The sequence below is a fragment of the Leucoraja erinacea genome, chromosome 26 (genome assembly GCF_028641065.1).
Source record: "Leucoraja erinacea ecotype New England chromosome 26, Leri_hhj_1, whole genome shotgun sequence".
Lineage (NCBI taxonomy): Eukaryota > Metazoa > Chordata > Chondrichthyes > Rajiformes > Rajidae > Leucoraja > Leucoraja erinaceus.
The window spans coordinates 14,916,906-14,938,400 of NC_073402.1; the positions used below are offsets into that span (position 1 = coordinate 14,916,906).

Genomic DNA, 21,495 nt, shown 5'->3' on the forward strand with positions numbered 1-21,495 from the left:
CTTTAACATGTATTTAGCCAATGCCTCAGGGATAGAATGCAATATAGATGGGTCAAGATGTGAGTCAGACTGTCATGCTGATTTGAAGCCAGTACTGCTCGATCGTCACTTAACCTGAACACATGTTTAGCCACAGGAAGGACATGCTGCCGTACTATTGCTATTAAAAGGATCATCAACTATTTGCAGGTTAGTTACTGACCAATTTGCACTATAGATGAACACGATTTTGATGCTTTTGGAGTCCATTAAAGTTGCCGGAGTGAACATGGGATGGTGTGGAAATTCTGATGGTACAAATACACTAGTCAAGTACTCCCAGATATTGGAGTGTTGGAAGACATAAACCTTGAGATGTAATATGTTAGCAAGAATGTTTGGGGGGATATGCAGAGCTTAGAAGAATAAGCGGGGTGGGGGAAAATTAGAACATCATGTAGAACAAAAACAGCCACTTAGGCCATGATCACCATTAACACTAATCCCATTTTACTATTCCCAACAATTCCTGTCAATTCCCCGCAGGTTCTCCTGCTCACCTATTCACTGGAGCCAATGTACTGTGGTCAGTTAACCCACCCACATGCACACTTTTGGGATGTGCAAGGAAATGAGGGCAATAGAGGAAATTGACCCAGAGAATGTACCATTTCCACACAACACTTAAGCCAGCATTGAACCAGGTTATTGGGGTTTCCAGACTGGTTGTGGGGGGGGAGAAAAATAGGTGAGGTTTCATATTGGGACTCTTCTCTAGTACCTCCCCCACCCCCCGCACACACACACACAATCATTCTGAAGAAGGTTCCCAAGCCTAAACATCACCTATCCATTTTCTCCAGAGATTCTGCCTGACTTGCTGAGTTACTCCGTGTTTAAGAAGGAATTGCAGATGCTGGAAAATCGAAGGTAGACAAAAATGCTGGAGAAACTCAGCGGGTGAGGCAGCATCTATGGAACTAAGGAAATAGTCAATGTTTCGGATCCAGACCCTTCTTCAGACTGATTCCAAAGAAGGGTCTTGACCCAAAAACATTGCCTATTTCCTTTGCTCCATAGATGCTGCCTCACCCGCTGAGTTTCTCCAGCATCTTTGTCTACCACTGAGTTACTCCAGTATTTTGGGTCTATCTTTTGTATAACCCAGGATTATGTTTATTTGTCAAGAAAGTGATTCACCAACATCTTTATTGAGACGATTACAGATGGGATATAAATGGTTCCCAAACCAACATCTCATGAATGAATTACTAAACAATATTTTCATATGTGTCTTTGCAATGGAACTGAGCATCTGGGCTGCTTATTTATTTATTATAAATGGTAATACTCAACATCTCAGGAAGCATCAGTAGATTGGGAGCAGAGTTATGCAGGTCTGATCTTTAGACTATACTTTGGACCTTAGAGATACAGCGTGGAAACAGGCCCTTCGGCCCACTGATTCCACGCCAACCCACGATCACCCAGTTCGCTAGCATTATCCTACACACTAGGGACAATGTACAATTTACAGAAGCCAATTATCCTACAAGCTTGTCTTTTGGGTGTGGGAGTAAACCTGAGCAACCGGAGAAAACCCATACGGTCACAGGGAGAACGTGCAAACCCAGTACAAACAGCACCTGTAGTCTAGACCAAACCTGGGTCTTTGGCGCTGTAAGGCAGCAAATCTACTGCTGTGCCGCCCTTAAACTGGTGAAGTTCAGGGCTATATCATAGAAACATAGAAAATAGGTGCAGGAGGAGGCCATTCGGCCCCGAGTCAGCACCACCATTCATTGTGACCATGATCATCTGATCATCCATGACTGATCATCCACAATCAGTAACCCGTGCCTGCCTTCCCCCCTACCCCTTGATTCCGCTAGCCTCAAGAGCTCTATCTAACTCTCTTTTAAATTCATCCAGTGAATTGGCCTCAACTGCCTTCTTTGGCAGAGAATTCCACAAATCCACAACTCCCTGGGTGGAAACGTGTTTTCTCATCTCAGTTTTGAATGGCCTCCCCTTTATTCTTAAGACTGTGGCCTCTGATTCTGGACTCTACCCAACATTGGGAACATTGTTTCCTGCATCTAGCTCGTCCATATCAAGTTTTAAACAAGGACAAAGGCAAAGAGAAGCTGGGAAGGAGCATGGAAGGTCTGTAGTAGGTTGGTGTGTAGGGCTTTAGTGACTAGGGGATCGAAATATTTCTGCAAACAGTACGGCGATGACAGTGGGCCAAGCAACTGCAAACAGTTTAGATGGTGGATCTGGTGCCAGTATCATCCACTTCACCTGAATAAATAAAGTATGACTTTACTTTTAATTATCGGCATAAAAATTGATAAAAGACCAGGACTTCTATATCAATATGGAAGGAATAATTTACTCAATGTCATTTCTCTTTTGGTCATTTTTTTTTTCTTCAGTTACATTGACATTGGCATCCCAGATTCCAAACATCCCAGGATGTCATTTTTTACCTAAGAAAACGTTGACAATTAAATTGAATTTTACTTTGATTTGAACAAAACATATGTAGTCCACCGGAGTATAATTTCTCAATTAATTTTACTCTCAATCATTTTACAATGCAGTGGATAGTATTCCCTGCCCACTCTTTAGGAAGGAAGTACTGCCCGTGAAGGGAATGCATTGGAGATTTAACAGATTACACCTGCGCCTGGTTAATTAACAGAGTGGGATCACAAAATCAGGATTATGTCCTCTGGAATTTAGAAACTTACAGAGTAATTTAATTTAAGTGTTTATGAAATGTAAAGAAAATAACAAGTTAAAAGTGAGTAATCTTGCCTGCTGGTTGGGGAGTCTCAGTATAAATTCAAGTACAACTTCTTAGCGGTAAAATTCAGCACTATTAGTGCACAAAGGGACTGATAAAGGTTTGAGACATTCTTCCTTGGAATACATTGACATTGCATCAATTTTTAGTTGCGATCTGAGTTTAATAAAATTTTGTTGAGCAAAGATGGTGAAGAAAATGGGATATAGGTAAATAGTTGTGTCACAGATAAGCCATAGTCTTATGGAATAGAACAGGTACGGAGTTCTAGTTTGGTCTACTGTTGGTGAGAGGGGCAAGATTTAAAGGAGATGTGTGGGGCAAGTTTTTTACACAGAGTGTAGTGTGTGCCCGGAACATGCTGCCTGGGGTGGTGTGGGGGCAGATACAATAATGGTGTTTTAGAGGCTTTTGGATAGGCACATGGAAATAGAGGAAATTGAGGTATATAGATCATGTGCAGGCAGAGGAGATTTGTTTAATAGTGTAGGAAGCTCCTTTTCTCCAGAGATGCTGCCTGGCCCGCATTTTGTGTTTATCTTTGAGATTAGATTAATTTGGCGTCATGTCCGGCTCGGCCAAAGTGCCTGCTCCTGTGCTGCACTGTTCTATGTTGCTGTGTTATTGAGTAGCACCACAAAAACAAATGATCTGGTTCTGAAGACATTGACGGCTGTGGAATATTCCTGTGTCCACATTGACCGCAATACTTGCAAAACTAGCTATAGTTCAAAGCGAAAAGATACTAGTTGCAAAGTGCTTTGGATGCCCTGAGTTCTTGAAAGGTTTGAAATAAATTGATTTATTTGTTCTTTTTATTATTGCGTTTGTGCAGATATAGCGAAATTTAACTAGGAAGAAAAATAGTGCACATAACACAGAGAAAGCACAACCTTGCAAACAATTCCGGTGCCTGAAATTAAAAAAATATATATATTCTTTTGCTTCAAAGAAGAGTGGACATGAATCAAAAGATGACTGGGCCAGTTAGTGAATATAATGCTTGAGAGCATTTTGTACTGTTGATGTCAGTGTTCATCGAGAAACAGTATAAATTAGATGACATACTCAGTGCAGCCTCACATAAAAATTGATTGTTTGTGAATTTGCAAAAAAAAAAAAATCATTGAAGCAGTCACTAAATTAGTTCACAAAGGCAATCCAATAGATGGATTTTAGAGTCATACAGCATGGAAAGATTACAAAGATATTTAGCAAATATATAGTTGTGGCCCAAGAAAATGTACTTAGAATTTCTGATTGAAAATTCATTCAAGAATTGAAAGGTGAACAGGCAGGATGATAAATAAGAAAGGCTTTGCAAAGAGCAATGTATGTATAGACATCAGCTCATATTATGCTACAGGGACCTAGCCTGATGCCACACCAGCCCATGTTTATTAAAAATTAATTGATTCAAAAATTAACATTACAAAGGAGTGTGGTCAGTTGACATCTACATGAAATATATTTTAAGCACCAAATGCAGATGAAATTATGGAAGGAGCTGAAGATGTAATCTGCAATCGATAATATGAGGTAATGTATGTCCAACATGGAGAACATTTCAGCTCAGCCTATTAACAAGAAAATATGAATTTCATGTGTTGGAAAATATCTCAAAGCTGTTTTGTTATCATTTAAAACATATTAAGTATCTATTTCTGCCTGAAATAATATTCAATTTTTTTTTTCACACTACCCTTTGAGGAAGAAAATACCACACTCAGAATCGTCAGTGGAAAAACTTACCTCATCGGTCAAATTGTGACCCATAGTTCTAGAATATTCCACACGAAGAAACTTCCCATCTATGTCCATGCCTCAGGTTTCTTATGCTTCAGTCAAAAGGTTTCTTATGGTTCAGGGCATCTCTCTTCTAAACTCCTGTAGATATAAGCCTGCGATAGATGCTAATTGCTCATCCCAAAGTTGTACCATTTAGCACTATTTTTAGTTTAGTGGAGACAGGCCCTGCAACCTACCAAGTCCGCGCAAACCAATGATCACCCATATACTAGTTTTATCCTACACACAAGGGACAATTTACAGAAGAGAATTAACCTACAAATCTGCACGTCTTCGGGATGTTTTTGAGAAGCTTCTTAGAATAAAGGGGAGGTCATTTAAGACTGAGGTGATAAAAAACTTTTTCACCCAGAGAGTTGTGAATTTATAGAATTCCCTGCCACAGAGGGCAGTGGAGGCCAAGTCACTAGATGGATTTAAGAGAGAGTTATATAGAGCTCTAGGGGCTAGTGGAGTCAAGGGATATGTGGAGAAGGCAGGCACGGGTTATTGATAGGGGACGATCAGCCATGATCACAACGAATGGCGGTGCTGGCTCGAAGGGCCGAATGGCCTCTTCCTGCACCTAGTTTCTATGTTTCTATGTTTCTAAGCACCAGGAGAAAAGCTGTGCGGTCTCAGGAAGAATGTACAAACTCCATACAGATAGCTCCCATAGTCAGGATTGAACCCGGGTCTCTGGCGCTGTAAGACAGCAACTCTACCGCTGTGCTAACTGCGCAGCACCACTGTGCGGTCCCTCTCTTTGCTGATGCCATAATTCCAATGTCTTAAATCAATTTTCATAACCTCAAGTATTGAGTTTAAGAGCAAATAATTCTTACTTCCATAAAAAGATCAGCCAACAGGTTGTAAGGCCGTTCATTCAATTTTCTGTGAGCTCACTCTCTGAATGTTTCTTTGTATATATTTAATCTGTAAATTGAAAAATTGGATTTCAAATATTGAAGAAGTGCCAACATCTGAATATTTTTGTCTGACAAGCGTTCCTTGTCAGTGTCACTGACGGGCGGTGATTTTAGATTACCTGCACAGTCAATAAATGGTGGCAGCTGGGACTATAAGAGGAAAACCCTTTGGACAGATGGCGAATCACGGAGATTGTGAGAAAACATACGGCCAAGCTGTGGGGAATAATACCAGTCGATTGTGTTTGGACCCGATTCAACAAGAGCTGGTGTTGGCAATACCAGCAGGAGTAAATAATATCAGATGTGTGGACTGTTGTACCAAGGATGGGGAATGGAACAGTAAACCGAAGGGCTTACTAGAGAGGGGGGAAGAGGCAAGTTTTCTTTCCTGCAAAGATACAAGAAATATTATTTTTTGGATGGTTATCAAGCTGACTAAGGTGGCTGCTTCCATTCTCACTCACCATGGCCGATTCTCTTCCCACCTCTGCTGTTTGCCACTGATGTTCCCAAGGTATCCACCCCTTGGCTTCTCCACATGCAATCCCTGGGTGACGTTATCCAGGTGCATCATCCTCCACATGCATCAACAGCACCTAAGTGCATGCCCCTTCGCTCCTCTGCCTCTAATTTATTTTCACATATTTCCTTGTGCCAGAAAAAGGCCATTCAGCCCACCAAGTCTTTGCTGCCTCTCAGAACAATCCCATCAATCCTATTTACACTGTCTGGAATCCATTAAGGGATGCAGAGAAACTCCCTCAAGTTAAATGTTGGGGGAGGAAAGAAGTCATTGCCTTTGGCCTTTATCACAAACTCCTTTCCTTACCTATTCGCTCTATACCGAAGACTTGCCCGCCGGTGAAGGCTGGAGTACACTGTTCACAGCCTCAACATGTATAGGAAGGAACTGCAGATGCTGGTTTAAACCGAAGATAGGCACATAATGATGGAGTGACTCAGCGGGACAGGCAGCTTCTCTGGAGAGAAGGAATGGATGATGTTTCAGGTTGAGACCTTTCTTCAGACAGACTCACAGCCTTTGCATTCTACTTAATAATTAACTGGGAGTCTGGCCCCATTATCATCTCTATCACCAGGGGAGTCTGCTTACACCTCTGGAATATTGCCTATCTCCTCCCCTGCCTCAGCCCATCTGCTGCTGAAATTCTCATCCCAATCTCTGACGAAGGGCCTCGACCCGAAACATCACCTCTTCCTTTTCTCTAGAGATGCTGCCTGGCCCAATGTGTTACTTCTGCACTTTGTGTCCATTCTCGTTGCCACAAGATTGGATTGTTCGTGACTCTTTCACACTGTTCACCCCCCCCCCCCCCCCCCCCCCCCCACTCTCAGCCATGGGTCCAATGTAAACCTCACATCTTCACTTCTTTTTAAGCTGTTTTCTAAATACATTTTTTTTTTAAATATATACTTGTAATCTATATAAAATCTGTATTTATTAAAATTTCACTTCCAATGACCGAGTAAAACACAAAAGACCAGCATCTGTTTATTTCAGCCAACCACCTTTATGAAGATGAATCATTCCATGCCATCATCACCTGTCTCTATACTTCTATAACCTGTGACTACACTACAATCGTTAGAGAAATCTCCTCCTCACTGAATTAAAGTAGTCTGGGCTCATGATCCTCTTTGCAGTTAGTTATAGAACAAACAGCAGAATAATACAGCACGGGAACAGAACTATCAGCCCTCAATGTTTGGGCTAGACGTATGCCAATCATATCATCAAGCACCAAGGTCCTAAGCTCAGAATTCCCTTTTCAAAGAGTTTCTGTCACCCCTCCCACCACCCCTACAGTGTTCCTTCAAACCTATATATTTCCTAATGCTTTTGGTTTAACATAGAAACATATAAAATAGGTGCAGGAGTAAGCTATTTGGCCCTTTGAGCCAGCACTGCCATTCAATAAGATCATGGCTGATCATCCAAAATCAGTACCCTGTTCCGATTTTTTTCCCCATATCCCTTGATTCTGTTAGCCCTTAGAGCTAAATCTAACCCTCTTGAAAAGATCCAGTGAATTGCCCTCCACTGCCTTCTGTAGCAGAGAATTCCACAGATTCACAACTTTCTGGGTGAAAAAGCTTTTCCTCGTCTCAGTCCTAAATGGCCTACCCCTTATTCTTAAACTGTGACCCCTGGTTCTGGACTCCACCCAAGTACTCTAAGAGTACTCTAAGATCTCCTTATGTGACTCGGCTTCAGATTTTGTTTACTCCATTGAGTTACTCCAGCACTTTGTATCTTTTTTTGTAAATCAGTGACACATCTACAGATCCTTGTCTCTACCCAATGGGTTAAATTGGCCTCCATCTTAGTTCTGAAGAAATATATAGAAACACAGTAACTTGCTTACTTTGTTAAGCCTTTTTTGCATTATTTTGTTTAATGAACAGTTGTTAGTAGATTCATTGAGAGAGTAATCACAACTGACATAACATTTATTCATTTATTCATGCACTGAGGTGTTGAGCCAAGCTATTTATTCCCGTTTACAGTGAAGTTTGACCCCACAACACATGTTGAACTCACATGCTATCAACTTTGACAGAAATTAAACGTGTGATCCTCTTCTTGTTTTGTATTATGGATCCTTTTAACTGCATCTCTGCGAGCCAAGTATGTTTGATTGAAGGGCAGTATTAATATAAACCTGGGGAAAACACAAGTGCCTGAAAATTACAATTACTTTAAATGGCTGTGTGCAGTTATTCAGCTTCCAAAGTATCAAGGCCATCTGTTTGATTTTAGACAGAATGGATTACAGTCGAATATATGTACATGTGGACTTCTGGAGAGAAGGAATGGGTGATGTTTCGGGTCACGACCCTTCACTAGTCTGACCCGGCGTGGGGGGTGGTGGGAGAACAAAGGGGGACCCCATGTGGGGGAGGGGCACTCTAGTTTTAGAATCCTCTGCCCAGGGGATATGCCAGCGTTTGTTTGTTTGCTTGTCCGTTTGTTCCGGTGAAGGCGCTGTGCGCACGGCAGCCGGACAACAGTCGCTTGTCTAATTTCATGTTTTTGTGTACCTTGTTGTGTCTGACTGTCGGCAAACCAATTTCCCTCCGGGGATGAATAAAGTTTTATCGTATCGTATTGATCCGAAACATCACCCATTCCTCTCCAGAGATGCTGCCTGTCCCACTGAGTTACTCCAGCTTTTTGTATCTATCTTCGTTTCTGCAGTTCCTTCCTACAAATATGTACATGTGCTGTGATTAACAAAACTCTTTGAGAAAAACAGAGCCAACTGAATCAGAAGCAAAAGAATAAATTTCACGTCAGTCAATTAGATCTTTATTTCTCAGGATTATTATTCTGGATATGCGCTGACTCGCATATTAGCACTGGTGAGCTTTGCTAATTTGCAATTGTAATGGAATAACAGATAACGTCTGTTTCCAGCAATTTTAAGCTGTTTTTTTTTAATGTTTAATTAGAGGGTTTCAAAAGTAAATTTAAACAATTTAAAAAAAGTCCAGATGTGTTTGCACTGGCAATGCCATAATTTATTTGCCATTTGTGGTGCCTCAAGAAGGTGGTGATAATGGGCCATGCTCTTGAACGACTATGGTGACTGTGTCGGACCAAATGATCCAGGATTGTGATTTAGTGACAATGAAGGTTATGTATTCAGATCGTGTATCTGGCAAAGAGTGGAGAGATGCTCCATTCGCCTGTGGTGACGATTATTTATGCCTGAATATCAGAAACGACCATTTGTCATGTCGCAATAGCATTTTGATGCATTTATAAACTGAAGGGAACGAAAAGGCATCTAAGTCATTGGATGGGGAAAGAAAACATGACCAGCTCCAGATCTTGTTGCAAAATGAGGACTGCACAGTGCATAGAGTTGGTAGAGCTGCTGCCTCACAGCACCAAAGACCTGGATGTGATCCTGACCCCGGATGCTGTCTGAGTGGAGTTTACATGTTCTCCCTGTGACTGCGCGGGTTTCCTCCCACATCTTAAAGTCGTGCAGGTTTCTAGGTTATTTGGACTCTGTAAATTGCCCCGAGTGTGTAGTGAGTAAATGCAAAAGTTGGGTAACAAAGAATCAGTGTGAACGGGTGATCGATGGTCAGCATGGACTTGGTGGGCTGAAGGGCCTGTTTCCATGCTGCATCTTTCAATCAATCAAACCTAGACATAGTCCATAAGTCCATTGAAAAATAGAGCACAGCCTAATCCAATGCATGTTGGTGAATTCATTTACAACCATCCGGAAAGATACATCACAAAATTAATATGTAAGAATTGTAGATGTTAGTTTATACTGAAGATAGATACAAAGTGCTGGAGCAACTCAGCAGGTCTGGCAGCATCACTGAAGAAAAGTAACAGGTGATGTTTTGGGTTGGAAAGATCCTTCGACAGAGTCTGAAGGAGGGTTCCAACCTATCCCTTTTCACCAGAGTGTGCCTGACCGGCCGAGTTGCTCCAGCATTTTATCTCAACCACAAAGTCAAGTGGTACTTGTCAAAAAAGGTGAGAGTCGAACAGGCTGCAATGCTACCTCAGAATTACAGTTTCAGTCGGTAAGAATGATTTGCAACAGTAGATGTAATGCCTTCTTCTCTTCCATTTTATGTTGGCTGTCCAGGTGCCCCAGGATGAATGGGGGAGCGGGTATCCAGGAGTGAACAAGGACGGGGAGATTCCTTGCCGGCGTATGCGCAGTGGCAGCTACATCAAAGCAATGGGGGATGACGAAAGTGGAGACTCAGATGCCAGCCCAAAGATGTCACCAAAGGGAGCTGCACAGCACGAGAACTATCTGAAATCAATCGCTGCGGGAAGCGGGAGTGAGAGGGGTCGCTCAAAGTGAGATTACACAGCCTGCTGTTGTGATAAACATGTCTGCATTGTCTTGTGCCACTTTGTTCATTTGAGTTTCATCGTATTCATTTCAGAGATCTATAACACATGCAGCTTAAACACTGACAAGCATCAGGAACGTTTTCTGTACCAGTATCCTAAAAGCAAACCTGATGGAAAAGCAAATGGATGCTATTTATTGCATCGATTAGCCCTGATAGGAAAGCCAGATTTAGCTGAAGTGACTGGGGAGCTCAATGGTGTGTTTCTATGGACCTCAGCATCTCCTTAGGTTGCACAGAGAGGAATTGTCCCTAGGGTTTTCACTCCAGATTACCAACAGTAACCTTTGTGGAGAGTGTGGGTTTGTGTCTGCTGGCATGAACATAAATGTGTCATATGTTTAAATTTTCAAGGAGATGCCTGGGCAAGTTTTCTACACAAAGAGTGATGGGTGGATGGAACCAGGGGTGGGGGTGGTGGAGATGGTGGTGGAGTCAGATGAGACGGTCCCTGGAGTTGATTAGCCATACAGTGAAAACTGTAAATTCATTATTTGTGATATTGCAGCCATAATGAGCTTCAAATTGTGCCATTTGGATTTTATTTCACGGTTTCATTAACATTCTTTATGGAAGCACACGAGGGTAATCTTCCATAAATCTACGCAGTGGGATATCGATAGGAATATAATTTTGTTTTCTTCTTATGTTTCTTTTCATTATATTCTTTTAACTAATATCTAGATATTCCTCTCTGAGCTCTCAATATCAAGAACTTCAACATAAAATAGTGTGTGATTGCGGAAATGTTATGATACATATCCACAAAACCTGACAGAGAAGGTTGAAGCATGTTATTTTAAGGGCAGGGGAGTTAGTAAAGGCCTGGTGAGTCTTAATTACTAACAAAAGAACTCTCCGATATTGAAATTACCTTTTATGAACATGCTATAATTCCTTAAGATTTTAATCATGATTAGAGGTTTCAGAATATTTAAAAGATGATTTTCCATTGACTACCTTTTATTTAATCTGTCCCAATGCTATCTTCCTTGCCTCTCTTTATTTTGCTGCCTGTGATTTGAAATGACTTGTCTCTCGGACTCAGGTTTCATGATACTCTGACCTGCTTTATTAAAGAAGTACACAACCTGTTGACTGATCGCCTGGATCCCTTCCACGTGATGTCATGTTAGTCTACATAGAACATAGAATAGTACAGCACAGGAACAGGCTCTTCGGCCCACAATGTCTGTGCCGACCATGATGCCAAGATAAACTAATTTCAGCTGTCAGCATTTGATCCATATTCCCCCCAGTTCCTGCATGTCCATGTGAACCATCTAAAAGTATCTTAAAAGCCACGACAAATCTACCTCTACCACACTCTTGTTAGCGCGTTCCATGCACCCATCATTCTTTGTGCAAAATGCAAACCTGTCCCGCACATCTCCTTTAAACTTTGCCCTTCTCATCTTAAAGTTATGCTCTCTTGATTTTTACATCATAAGATCATGTGAGAGGGGTAGAATTAAGCCATTCGGTCCATCAAGTCTACTCTGCCATTCAATCATGGCTGATCTAACTCTCCCTCTAAATCCCATTCTCCTGCCTTCTCCCCATAACCTCTGACAACCATACTAATCAAGAATCTATCTAACTCCACCTTAAATATATCCACTGACTTTGCCTCCACAGCCTTATGTGACAAGGAATTTCACAGATTCAGCATCCTCTAACTAAAGAAATTCCTCTTCATCTCCTTCCTGAAAGAATGTCCTTTAATTCTGAGTATATGACCTCTACTAGCCTCTCCCACTAGTGGAAGCATCCTCTCCACATCCACATCCACTCTATTCAAGCCTTTCACTATTCTGTGCGTTTCCACCCTGGGAGAAAGTTTTTGACTGTCAACCCTATCTGTGCCTCACATCAGTTTATATACTTTTATCAGGTCTCCCCTCTATCTCTGATGTTCCAAAGTAAACAATCCACGTTTGTTCAATTCCCTCTTGAAACTTATACACTTGAATCCAGGCATTATTCTGGTAAACCTGTATGTTCTCCAAAGTTTCCACATTCTCCCTGTAATAGGCTGACCAAAACTGCACGCAATAATCCAAAGCATCATGACTTCCTGGCTCTTATACTCTTTGCCCCGATCAATGAAAGGAAGCATAACATATGTGTTCTTTACCTCTCTATCTACATGTGTTGCCACTTTCAGTGGGCTATGGACTTGTACCATAAGATTCCTCTGTACATCAATGCTGTTAAGAGTCTTACCATTAATTGTATACGTTCCCCATATATTCGACTTCCTAAAGTGCAATATCTTACACTTGGTCGAATTAAACTCCATCTGCCATTTCTCAGACCATGTCTGCAGCTGATCTATATCCTGCTGTATACTTTGACTTCCTCATTCCAGCAATCCCCATGTCACCTGCAAACTTACCAACTAACCCATCTACATTTATATCCTTTGTGTCCTATGAATTCTTTTCACAATGGGCCTACTATGAACACGAATATACTGTGGACAATTCTAAGTGCCAAACTGTCCAATAAATCCATCAAGGGTTAGTTTAGTTTAGCGCAGAAACAGCCACTTCGGCCCGAGACCGTGCCATCCAGTGATCCCCATACACTAACACCATCCTACACACACACCAGGGATAATTTATAATTTTACCAAAGGCCAATTAACCTACAAACCTGTACATCTTTGGAGTGTGGGAGGAAACAGGAGAACCCGGTAAAAATCCACCCAGTTCACGGTGAGAATTTACAAACTTCGTGTAGACAGCATCCTTCATCAGGATCAAACCTGGGTATCTGATACAAGGATGTATGGTATTACTAGCTCCCCACTTCAGTTTACCTATTTTAACAATTTAAGTTTAGTAAAATAAAACACTGCTGGAAGTTTAGTTCCATAAATCTCATGTGGCAATATTAGGAACTGTTTTTACTTAATGACCCAGAAACAGAGCAGTTGTGATATCTTGGGCATTTTTTGATAATGTAGTACACTTCAGCCTGCATTTACTTCTAGGACTTGGTCCTCTCTCTCCCTAATCTATCTGTTCTCCTCATTTTGGGTACTAATGTCAGATTACCATACCGTCCACTGGAAAGATCCATGGTATTTTAAATGTAGCTTATATTCTATACTCCAGTACTTTTTGTGTTTGTTTATATATTCTATGAGCTGTCGCCTGCATTTTTGAACATCCCGCTGTCAGAATCTTGTTCCAGCATTCACTGTCAGTTTTCAGTTCAATCTGGGAAAATAATTTGTCTTTAACTAGTTCGATCTGCAATGGTGTGCGGTTGTGTGCCGCCACCTAGAGGGATCAGTTGAAAGTGCGGAGACTGGGGATTTCAGTCTTGGTTAAATTGTCAGGAAGTGATTCTTAATTCCAATACTTTACCATTTAGAATCATACACCCATTTTCTAATTTCAATTTTTGCTCTTTGCACACAATTTGAAATGAAACAGCGAGCAAATCTGTAGCTAACTCTGGTGAAAATAAGCAACACTGATCTGTTTGGACAGAATCCAACCCCGGCATTTTACAAGACATTTCAGTATTGTAAGTGTACTTAAGGGTGGCAGTAATAACATAGCAATCATCTGCTAAGGTTATTTTAGGAAGTGTACAGATGAAATTGGCCCATTCATCTGACATTTTACTTGACACTTTCTCCACAGGCTGAGGCTGCTTTAACATGCTTGAGAAGGTCTGTTTCATCTTTCCTTTCCATATCCAGTGCAGGAGAAAAAATATTCCTCATTTACATCTCCTCTTTCAAGCATTGGAAGGTGTCAAAGCCCTTTACAGTGGTCATCAATGTAATGTAGGGAAGTGGGGGAACCAATTGTGTGACACAGTGGCGCAGCTGGTAGAGTTCCTGCCTCTCACCGCCAGAGTCCTGGGTTCGATCCTGACCGCGGGTGCTGTCTGTGTGAAGTTTGCACCTTCTCCCTGTGACCATGTGGGTTTCCTCTGGGGGCTCCGGTTTCCTCCCAAAAATATGTGGGAGGGATGGTTAATCAGCCTTCTTATTAAATTATTATTATTATTATTATTCTGTAAATAGCCCCTAGTGTAAAGGTGGGATAAAATAGAACTAGTGTGAATGGTGAGCGATGGTTGGCATGGGGCTCGGTGGGCCGAGAGGCCTGTTTACCTGAAGATAAACACAAAATGCTGGAGTTACTCAGCGGGTCAGGCGGCATCTCTAGAAAAAAGTTGACATTTCGGGTCAAGACCCTTATTCAGGCCCTTCAGGCCTGTTGCCCTATAGTCTCTCTAAACTAAACTAAATAAACAAATTGGATGCAGGAAGTTCTTTGTAAACACCAATGTGATAGACCAGAGAATCTGCTATTTTAGTTATGCTCGTTTGGGGATAAATAATGGCCAGGACACTGAGGATAACTCCTCTGCTCTTCTATTACATGGTGCTTGTAATGTTTTACATCTGTCAGAAAGCTGATGGAACTGCATTTAATAATTTAGTTGATAGATAACACTCCCGGGTTAGCAACAAGCCCTCGACGCTGGCCGGAGGTGTTAGCCTGATTTATCTTCTCAAACCTCTGGTGCCTTTCTGACTCAGCAGCAAGATCTATCCAATTCTGATTTATGTTTCTGTTATATAACACTTGCTTCCCAGGGCAGTTTGGGAAACAAACATGGTTAACATTCACTGAATTTGCTGGAATGGAAAAGAGATGCTCACGCAAAAGTTGGACAAAACTTCTGACAATGCTGCGCTTCCAATATGATCATCATTAATTTGCATTGAATTTGCATTGAATTTGCATTGAATTTGCATTCCAATAAATCATGTCTAGGACCCTCATCGAAGAATTGTTATGGGATAAGAGTCAGGTTGGATTTGAGCTATGGAGTTTGTTGTCATAGAGAAGGATGGCTAATTTGCAGTTCAATAGAGGAGAGACAGCCAACAATCGCAGTGCACTATGTTCTATACCTCCATATCTAAAGAGTGAAATTTGCTGATCCATCTGATTTCTCATTCTGCCTCTGGACTAACCAATGAGTCCAAGAACATTCCAAATGCCATTCAGCTAAGAATATGAAAGTCTCACTAATTAATTTGAAGGATTGGAGACAGAAGGCTCGGAGAATGGTGATATATTTAGAAAGTTAAGACTGGGGGTGACGTGGACAGGAAATTTCAGGCAGTGGCATCCTCCTATTAACTCGTGGATCAAATACTTGGGTATGGGTCATTACCACTGCTAAAGGGCCTGACCCACTGTATGAGGTAATCCAAGAGTTCTTCCGAGTTTCCCCTGATTCGAACTCGGAGAATTACGGTAATAGCCATTCTTAGGTACTCGGGGCTCTCGTGGACATTTTTCCCACTGTTGAAAAAACTTCACGAGCTTACTGCATTTCCTGCCGTTAGCGTTATGAGCCGCTAAGAGATGTCCCGAGCTCCGACGTACCCGCTACGTACATTCTATGTACTTACCACGAGTTTGATTTTTTTTTTAAACTCGTTAGAGCTCTTGGGTAAAGTGGGACTGGCCTTTGTATATTTTGACCATGTTTGAAGCCCGAATAACAAATGTGTTGCACAGTAATTTCTATCTGCCTACATTTGGTGACAATGTTTTGGTCAGCCACAGAGAAAGTTAGATAGGTTCAAGAACAGTTAAACTGAATGCCTATGCTACTACATTGATTTTTTTTTTGCATGTAATGAATCGTACAGCACAGAAACAGCCTTCGGCCCACCATGCCCATACTGACTGTTGCAGCCATTCATACCAATCCCATATTCCTGTGCAACATTTATATCCTCGTCTGTCTTAGTGATTCAAATGCTTGTCTAAATGTTTCTTAAATGTTATGAAACTATCTATCTCCACCGCCACCTGAAGCTGCGCATTCTAGATTCCAACCACTCTCATTGTGAAAAATATGTCCCCTCAGATCCCTTCTAAACCTCTCACCTTCACTCTACGCACTCTTCTGGTAAAGTTACCCAACTTTGCTGCGAGATGCAGCTGTAGTTTGTTTCCTCAGCGTTTTACTCACGCTGCTCACCGAGTAAATCTTTAGATTACCGACCATGCTCTCTGAGTTATACTCCCCACTCCCATACACGGCCTGATAAAATGTTGGCGACCAGTATAACTTCTACCCGAAAGCCCCCATGTTATCAGTGAGGAGTAACAAACAGCTGTCGAGTATTTATCTCCACATCAGAAAGTAACGCCAGCAAGTACTCGGAGCCATTCACAAACCGTCAGTCAGCATTAAGTTAACATAGAACATAGAAAAGTACAGCACAGGAACAGACCCTTAGGTCCACAATGTCTATGCTGAACATGATGCCAAGATAATCTAATCTCATCTGCCTGCATATCCATGTATCTAAAAGCATCTTGAGCGCCTGCTAAAAGTAACAAGATTGAATTTGAGAAATAGAGTACAATGCATGCTTCTACCATATTGCATTGATAGTGCAAGCAACTGAGGAAGGGCTGTGTATGACACTGCCATTTGACAGTAACGTTAAACCTACATACTATGTCTAGAAGAGCAGGAGATATTTCCCGGTGCCCTTGCAAATAATGGTCCCTAAAGCAACACCACCAGAACAAATTAATTGCAGATTTATCTCATTGGGATTTATGTGCATTTTTGTTGCCATGCTTGCCTTTGAAATGATAGTGACAATGACAATATTACCGAAGCAGTTTATTGGCTGTAAAGTGCTTTGACCTATTCGGCTGATATGAAAGGCACTATATAGATGTAAAGTTTTACTGTTCCAAATTAATAACCTAGACAAATTAAAATGTTCAAAACAATTAACCACAACCATAACATAAAATATTGTAATTAATTTCTAACCAGAAAAAATTACGTGACATTGACTTTTGCCATTTGAACAGAGTTGCATGATAATGATCAATAGTCTCTTCCTACACTGTGCCTGATTCCCATTTTCTGTCGCCATGCTGCAGATTTGCCATCAACCAATTTCTTCCCCGGTGCTATTGCAATAAGTAATCTTTTGTTGTTAATATTTTTCTGCCTGCCCATACAGGTTCAGCTGCAAACACTGTTCCGATCCATATATATGTAGCCATTCCCATCTGCGAGGACAAACAGCAATGAACTACAGCCTGGATAACCTGCACCGGTCTAGTCTCCGCACTCCCTCCAAACTTCAAGCCAGGAGTCAGGGCTATGGTCGAATGCTCAACGCCAACAATCAGGTAAGATCAGGTATGACATTTTGCTTTTGACCATAAACCAGGCTGATGAGGTCCACGTCAATGGAGCTAACCTTGGGATAAATCCAGTTTGCAGCGGCCCTTCGAATGATAACCAACATAAAGGATAATGGAGATCCTGTTTAAACAGTTTGACATACAAGCTGCCATAGGAGACTCAACAAAACGTCTTGTATTATTTATTAACTCTGCATCTTTTCACCCCCAGGATCCAGTGGAGCATCCAATAAAAACAGACAGTCCACTCCCTTCTGATTGAAGTTCAGCCTGTGGTTGTTTTTCAGGCATTTTGGGCATGTTGTCAGTCTGGTAATCATCAAATATAATATTGTGTCAATACTAAGCAGTCAGGAAAAAAACGGCCAGGCAGACTCAGGGTTGACAGTGCGGACAGTAAAAATGCATTGCTTAGTACAGTAAATGATCCATCTATTGGCAGCCAAGTGATGTAGGCTACATTTATTTACCTGCCGCAAGTAACCGCAAAGCCGGAAAGTCTAAATGGAAGATGGGATTACATAGTCAACGCCAACAGCATATGTGTAATATCAACATGCAAACTGATCGAGTCTTAGTTCTGTGAGAGTCAGTGAGAGAACCATTGTGAGGCACCAACAATGATCCTTAACTTACAGTGAACTAACTGCTACGGATGCACCTGTTAGTTACTGTTCTAGTGGAGGTGACCTCTGTAAAGTTTTAGAGGAGCAGAGGTCAGTCTTCACAGGAGGGAGCCCTCTTTTACATTGGAAAAACAGACACAAAGTGCTGGACTAACTCAGTGGGTCAGGCAGCATCTCTGTCGAACATTGATAGGTGATGTTTCGGGTCGGGACTCTTCTTCAGGCTGATTGTGGTGCGGGGAGAAAGCTGGAAGGGAGGTGGAGGTAGGACAAAACCTAGCGAGTGATAGGTGGATACAAGTGGGGAGGAGGGGGGATGGGGGGGGTTACTGACAGGTGGTTGGACAAAGGCCAGTGATGAAAAGCCACAAAATATGGGATATATAAAGAAAAGGTGTGAATGGTGAAGCCAGAGGGAATATAGGGGGAAAAGAAAGATGGAAAATGGGAAATGGGAAAAGAGAGATGGGGAAGGGGAAGGGGAGATGGGGAAGGGGAGAGGGGTGTGAATCCAGGTGGGAACGTGGAAGAGAGAAGGGGGAAAAGTCAGTGGAGATGAAGGCGAAGGGGTTGTTCACAGGATAGTTACCTAACATTGGAGAATTGATATTTATACCGTTAGGTTGTAAAATACCTAAATGGAAATAGGAGGTGCAGTTCCTCCAGTCGTGTTTTAATCTGCATTATGTAGTGCACTGACAAATTCAATTATTATTTTCTTAATTCCGGCATTTAGAGTCACGTATACATTTATCACGGCAGTAGAACTTGCTCCTTAATTCATAAAAATCCTTCACCCTATTCTTTTAAGGAATGGATCGTAGGTCAGTAATACAAGGGGAAGACATGGTGCATCCCCAACTGAGCTGCTGTCTCCTCCCAGTGTATATTGTTCTCCGTTTCAGATGCAAGATTGCTGGAGTGCTTGTAATTAATGACACCTTTTACTTTCGGAACAGCAAGCAGCTGGGAATATTGGGCCCATTTTTCAGCTGGTTATGAGCATGACCGTTGAATTTGAACTGTGGACACGAAAGAATAATTATTTTCTCACCACCACAGCAGTGGATGCATTTGTGCTGAGCCCACTAATAATTCCTGTTGAAGGATGAACAAAGCAGCAACATGCTTTCATTTCTTCGTCGAATCTACCATCCGGATGTAGCTTTTTGAGACAGGTCAGCTTTACGAGGTTCAGGAAAATTTTTTTTTTTTTTTTTTTTAGAAGTACAATAAATTACAGTAATACACACCACATATATATTATTACATTTGTTGTACCCCTTCATTTTTTGAGCTTTAAGAAAGACTAGACCAAGTGCAGACCCGTTGGGTCTGTTTCCCCAACGGCGTTTGCGGGGGGGGGGGGGGGGGGGGGGGGGCTGCGGCATCACACTCACTTTAACCACCCCCCCAAACACACAGGTGGGGGGAGGGAGGGGGTGAGAAGAGGGGAGGGAGGGGAGAGGAGGAGGAGGAAGCGAGACAGATTTGGGAGGGAAAGGAGAGCGGGGTAGGGGGTGAGAGAGGGGGATGGGGAGAGAGATGTGGGGGATGGGGGGATGGGGAGGGGGGGAGGAGGGTGGGAGGGGGAGAGGGGTGGGGGGGAGAGGGAAAGAGTAGGGAGGGAGAGTGGAGGGGGAAGGGGGGAGAGAAGATGAAGAGTGGGGAGGGAGGGATAGGGGGAGTGGTGGAAGGGGGACAGAGAGGTAGGGGAAAGGGAGTGGGGGGAGAGGGAAGGGGGTGAGGTAGAGAGTGAAGGGGGTGGGGGAGAGAGGGATGGGAGGGAGAGGGGTGACGAGAGGGAAACATAGAAACATAAGATTCTATAAGATCACCCCTCAATCTTCTAAATTCTAGCGAGTACAAACCGAGTCTATCCAGTCTTTCTTCATATGAAAGTCCTGACATCCCAGGAATCAGTCTGGTTAACCTTCTCTGTACTCCCTCCATGGGAAGAATGTCTTTGGGCATTGGGCATTGTGACATCACGCGATGGAACGTTCACCAGGGGCTGGGGCTGGGGCTGGTGCAAAGGCATATGTAAATGGATCCATTCCGATTGGACATCTGCGAGTATTGGGCATTGTGACATCACACGATGGAGCAAATCAAAAGGCAGAAAGGCAGCCGGACGGACGGACGGCGGCAGGCACAGAGTTTTAATATATAATAGATAGATAGAAATAAAAGAAGTAAGGAAAGTGAGAAACAGTCGTGATAGTGCAAGAAAGTGTTGGGAAAAGAAAGCCCATTAGAAAGAGAGTTAGAGAAGAAGGTTAAGAAATAGATCCTAGAAAAGAAAGAAAGAAAGAAAAACAATCGCTCTATTATAAAAAACTGTGCAAAAAGGAATATACTAACCATATTTTTCATCCCCTGTTACCAGATCCTGGCACCATTTATTTTTTAAATTACTGTTGCACCTTATGGTTGTAGTAAGTAGAGGTTCAGGAACATATCGGGTGAAAGATGATATATCTAATTTTAAGTATTAAGTATTAAGTATTTACTTTGAATGTTTCTTTTGGTCTGCATGGACATCCACACCAGGTGAATCCAGACTAAAGCTTAAAAGCCTTTGTTGCAAAAGCATCTCTAATTATGGGTTCTTTGAAAGTTCCAGGAACTATTTATATTTCAACCATCCATCAAGGAAAGTACATTGGAAGAATTTTGCAGCCACAACTTAAGGACCTCAGCACAACCTGGAAATAATTAGTCATACTATTTTGGCAATCAGGGCAAGTCAATGAATACCCCAGTTTTGTACTATTCTCAATCAACCTGCATGGCTTGCAGCAGCCAGCTGTTTCACAGGAGTTTAAAAATAAATGTAAATCAGGAAGACTTACTCAAATCAACAACTCAACCCAGTCAGGAAGACCAAACAACCCAATGGATGGATTTTCATCATGGAAGGAAATCACTTCTGAGTGCCTTTTGTCCACGTCTCTCAAAAAGTCCACAGTATAAACCGGCCATTTTCTTTCTTGTAAACATTTGATAAATTATTTTATAAGGGCTTGACAGTTTTCTTTGACTCAAAATGGGCCAGGATTTGGCATTATAATTATTGAGATGACCCAGATTGTAGAGATGAGATGTTAGTGTGTAATCTGCTCTCCCACTAACTGCCCTCAAAATGTATTCACAAACTATGACTGGGAACTTGAACCTAGAGCACAGTATTGGTGGTGAGAGTTGGAGGT

At 42.0% G+C, this 21,495-nt stretch overlaps 1 protein-coding gene across 1 annotated transcript in view; it reads left to right on the forward strand.

Annotated features, from left to right (window-relative positions):
* The window catches only part of LOC129709671 (disks large-associated protein 2-like), a 562,214-nt gene that overhangs the window by 507,496 nt on the left and 33,223 nt on the right, over positions 1-21,495 (forward strand). The window contains exons 6-7 of the mRNA XM_055656173.1: positions 10,152-10,372; positions 17,471-17,642. Coding sequence (XP_055512148.1) covers positions 10,152-10,372; positions 17,471-17,642 — 393 coding nt within the window. The remainder of the gene's footprint in view (positions 1-10,151; positions 10,373-17,470; positions 17,643-21,495) is intronic.